The 2500-nt window shown below is 38.4% G+C and overlaps 2 protein-coding genes across 3 annotated transcripts in view; both read left to right on the top strand.

Moving 5' to 3' along the window:
* The window catches only part of LOC110055518 (uncharacterized), a 50876-nt gene that overhangs the window by 981 nt on the left and 47395 nt on the right, over window positions 1-2500 (top strand). The gene's annotated exons all lie outside the window — the stretch shown is intronic.
* LOC110055515 (uncharacterized) overlaps window positions 1-2500 on the top strand; it is a 13558-nt gene that overhangs the window by 1070 nt on the left and 9988 nt on the right. Inside the window, exon 2 of one of the 2 annotated variants that reach the window (XM_020761901.2) lies at window positions 1467-1700. In XM_020761901.2, coding sequence (XP_020617560.2) covers window positions 1556-1700 — 145 coding nt within the window. In that variant the 5' untranslated portion in view covers window positions 1467-1555. Of the gene's footprint in view, window positions 1-1433; window positions 1701-2500 lie in introns of both variants that reach the window. The other variant, XM_020761900.2, reaches the window with a different exon arrangement.

Below are 2500 nucleotides of genomic sequence, written 5' to 3'. Positions count from 1 at the left end.
TTCTTATCTTTTTAACCACTACATGAAGTCGGGTACCGTTTTTTTTTTTTTTTTTTTTTTTTTAATTCTGAATTATAACAACTAACCAGCAAAAGCTGGCCATCGGCGAATAGCAAACCTTTATCGTGTACATCCAATCAAATCAAGGGATTCGCGATATACCAAGGTACCAATGAAGGAAAATGTACTTATCCGAGACTGTTTAATAACGGACGAGAGTGACAAGAGAGGGATGTATTCGCAAATTGTTCATAACTATAAATCAATTAAAATGCGAAAATAATATGACTTATTATGAAAAGATATATTTCAGACTCACTCGTGGTTTTAATAACGTGCTTGCGAAAACCATCACCGTTGTCAAGGATCCATAAATTTATGCACGTTTTTCCACGCGGTTTCTTTTCCTCTCAGAACGATTGGCCTTAAGAAATCCGTAATGACAAAAATTTCTCATTCAGCAGTGTTGCATATGTATAAACATAATAGAAACATTCGTCCGTTGGATTTCGAGAGTCAAAAAAAACGAAACCAAGCAAGTTACTAATCTTATGACAACGGAGGCTAGTTGCATATGAATTGTATTCTATTCTCTTTACAGATGAAATGTACGTCTCAACGCTTTTAAAAAACACTAATTGCTCCAAGTAAATCTGTAGTGTTTGAAGGACGCCAGTGGAGAACTTTAACTTCCTTTTATGAATCATGTCGACACTTAAGGTTCTTAAGAGACCGAAACCGGCGGCAGTCTTTACAACTTCGTTCACGGGCCATTGCAGCCGCAAAGCGTCATGGGCACGTTCCCCACTTTTCCTGGGCGACGCTTTTCGGAGAGCGCGATTCTGCGATGAAGCTGACAAGCCAAAACGTCTCTTTTGGCTCGTAACATGTGCACATTTGTCGTTTTCTATAAATATCGCTTTTCCGATCGACCTATTTGCTTCACGCTTTCAAAGGCACAGTATGCTGTGTCGTGAAATAAGGGTTTTTGTTTTAGGAAATCAATCTAAAAGTATGAAATTTTACCAATTTGAAAAAAATTATTTTGCATGGATTTATAGTCAGAGCAATTTTATAACAAGCAAGGAAGGAAGGAAGGACGGGAGGAAGGAAGGAGGGGACTTGGCAGAGAGGCTCATTTCCCATCTTTGCGCTCCTGTTGCCCCTGCCCCTTCCTGTTTACCCCTGCAACGCAGGCTAAAAAATATTTTTAACATACTTGTCATTTTTTCAACCTTTAATTTGCTTACCATTCCAACAATTTGAAATTTTCTTTTATAAATGTTCTACGATTTACGAACAGCTATTGTAAACCTCATTACTCAAATAGTCCCTTAAAAAGAATAAGTGTTCCTTTCCTCACAAAGTCCGTTGGTCTTAGTTATCTGAAGTTTCCTTGTCAAATATACTGTTCCACAATCCTTTATATACAGGCTGGTCATAGCTTGCAATAAATCTTATCCCAGATCCACCTTGACAGCATTTGGCTCTTGGAACAATTAGAGCAAGGTTGCCTTTGGAAACCTCTCCATTATTCTAAACAGGAGCAGTTCTGATGTGCCTGAGATCACAAGGCAGAATTCGAATCCGTGCTGTTCTCTCGGGCGTGCTTATTGGCCTGGGAGTGGCGGGGTTTTTGGTCATGTGGACGAACGTAGGTGTTTACATGAAGCGAAAGCCTGTAGTGAGACACAATACTGGTAAGAGAAGTCTCTTGTAGTTAGTAACGGCCCTTACTTAGATATTGGCAGAAACACTTTGTTACAAAAGAAAATTCCTTTCCATTTTTAAATGCCGAATTATTCTAGCTAGTCGCACTACAGTGATAGCGCTGAATGGGGCTCGGCTCACATTACCAATTTAGTAAACCTTGATCTTACTTGCCATAGCATCGATTAAGCTGGACACCGGTTGCTTTTCTTTTTGCAAAAACAAATAACATTTTTGCTCAGAAAATCCCCACGTTTATCAACATTTACATTAGCTTGCTAGTTCAATGGTGTAACAAAGAGAGAAGACTGCGTTTTGATCCATTAACAATAATAATCCTCGCACATGCGTACAAAAAGAAGGGAAGTGGACAATTAATACTACCACAAGTTTGTTCGGAATTTGATAAGGAGATTTGCCATGTGATGTTGACACTTTCAGTAGATGTGCTTTACCAAAATTTTGTGTCAATAATTTCATCTGACCTTGCAATTACATGAGACAAGAAATATTAGTGATAGAAACAGACGTTTCGGTGCATCTAGCGCCATTATCAAGGCTACATAATTAAAGATAAAAAGCGGTTTGTGAAGGGACTAAGTTGAAGCGAATTCGCATAAAACTGAGTGCCAAGCAAATTCGCTTCAACTTAGCCTCTCGACAAATCGCTTTTAATCTTTAATTATGTAACCTTGATAATGGCGCAAGATTCCCCGAAACGTCGGTTTCTATCACTTATATTTCTTGTCTCATGCATTTCCAAATCGTTTCTTATAAGAGTATTGCAATT

Source organism: Orbicella faveolata, unplaced genomic scaffold (genome assembly GCF_042242905.1).
Source record: "Orbicella faveolata isolate gen_17 unplaced genomic scaffold, um_ofav_v1 contig_15, whole genome shotgun sequence".
Lineage (NCBI taxonomy): Eukaryota > Metazoa > Cnidaria > Anthozoa > Scleractinia > Merulinidae > Orbicella > Orbicella faveolata.
The sequence above is the reverse complement of the archived record's forward strand: the minus strand, read 5'-3'. Positions and strand labels throughout refer to the sequence as shown.